Here is a 1,103-nt window from a genome sequence, read left to right on the forward strand (position 1 = left end):
TATATGCGTGTATATATGTAACATCAATAATTATTTTAGGCGATCAAAAGTGAGGGCTTAGATCCTGCAAAATACCTTTTTATGCCTAATACCAAAGCCACCCCTAAGAAAGCAATGGACGCAAAAAAAGTTGGTGGAAAGCTCATTGAAGAAATTAAAATCAAAGAAGAACCTATTGACGAAGATGATCTACCTATTAAAACAGAAGATGGCGGAGAGGAAGAATACTATGACGAAAATGACCAATTCGAGGGCGATGACGACGATCAAGTCGACCAAGTAGGCGATGTGGATGATGAATGTGTAATTATCGAGGATGAAGTAGGTGATGGTAATAATGATGGCGCAGATGAAGAAGGGGATTATCATGATGGGCCTGAAGGTGAAGAGGAAAACGCGGGCGAGTCTAATGAAGAATCAATAAATTTAACTATTGGGGAAGAAGAGCAAAAGCTCCTACACGACGAGGTGAGTAAAATTAAACTAAAAAATTATATTAATTATGAAATGTCGAAAGGCGCTAAATATCAGATGAGGTTTTTGCTTTATAAATGTGTTTTGCAGAAAAATACTTGGGATGTCTTACCCCGAGTTAACATTTTCTGTGTCGGAATGGTTCCCCATGGGGTTGTGAAGGGTCGAGGGGTCAGGTATTACTTTTTACAAAGTTTTCCATACCCAACTCTTGATTCCTGATTTTAATGACGCCCTACCAAAGTGGAATTTTTAACATCTTCAAAAGCTTGTATTTCGAAAACTATTGACCCGATTTTAAAAATGAGAACACGGTATAGATAATTGAAATACTGATATATTGTATACTGATTTGTATATATTTATATATATTCTAGGAAACAAAAACAAATTTATGGCTGTTACTTATTTTGAAAATAGGTTCAATACTTTTTCGAAATATAAGCTTTTGAAAATATTAAAAAATCCACTTTTTAAACCACCAAGTGCCGCCCTTTAATATCCGCAAAAAAAAATTATGCCATTAAAATCAGGAAAAAGGGGCGGATCACTACCACTCTTAAGTTGAAATAAGAAAGGGAGTCTAATGCATTCATGCACGATATGTATTTCCATATCGTTGCCTTAAT

General features: G+C 35.3%; 1 protein-coding gene across 1 annotated transcript in view; it reads left to right on the forward strand.

Annotated features, from left to right (window-relative positions):
* LOC108377298 (SAFB-like transcription modulator) overlaps window positions 1–810 on the forward strand; it is a 4,593-nt gene extending 3,783 nt beyond the window's left edge. Inside the window, exon 2 of the mRNA XM_017633558.1 lies at window positions 40–810. Coding sequence (XP_017489047.1) covers window positions 40–696 — 657 coding nt within the window. The 3' untranslated portion in view covers window positions 697–810. The remainder of the gene's footprint in view (window positions 1–39) is intronic.
* The last annotated feature ends 293 nt before the right edge of the window (window positions 811–1,103 follow it).

This window comes from Rhagoletis zephyria, unplaced genomic scaffold (genome assembly GCF_001687245.7).
Source record: "Rhagoletis zephyria isolate East Lansing unplaced genomic scaffold, Rhagoletis_zephyria_1.1 Rzeph_scaffold_11876, whole genome shotgun sequence".
Lineage (NCBI taxonomy): Eukaryota > Metazoa > Arthropoda > Insecta > Diptera > Tephritidae > Rhagoletis > Rhagoletis zephyria.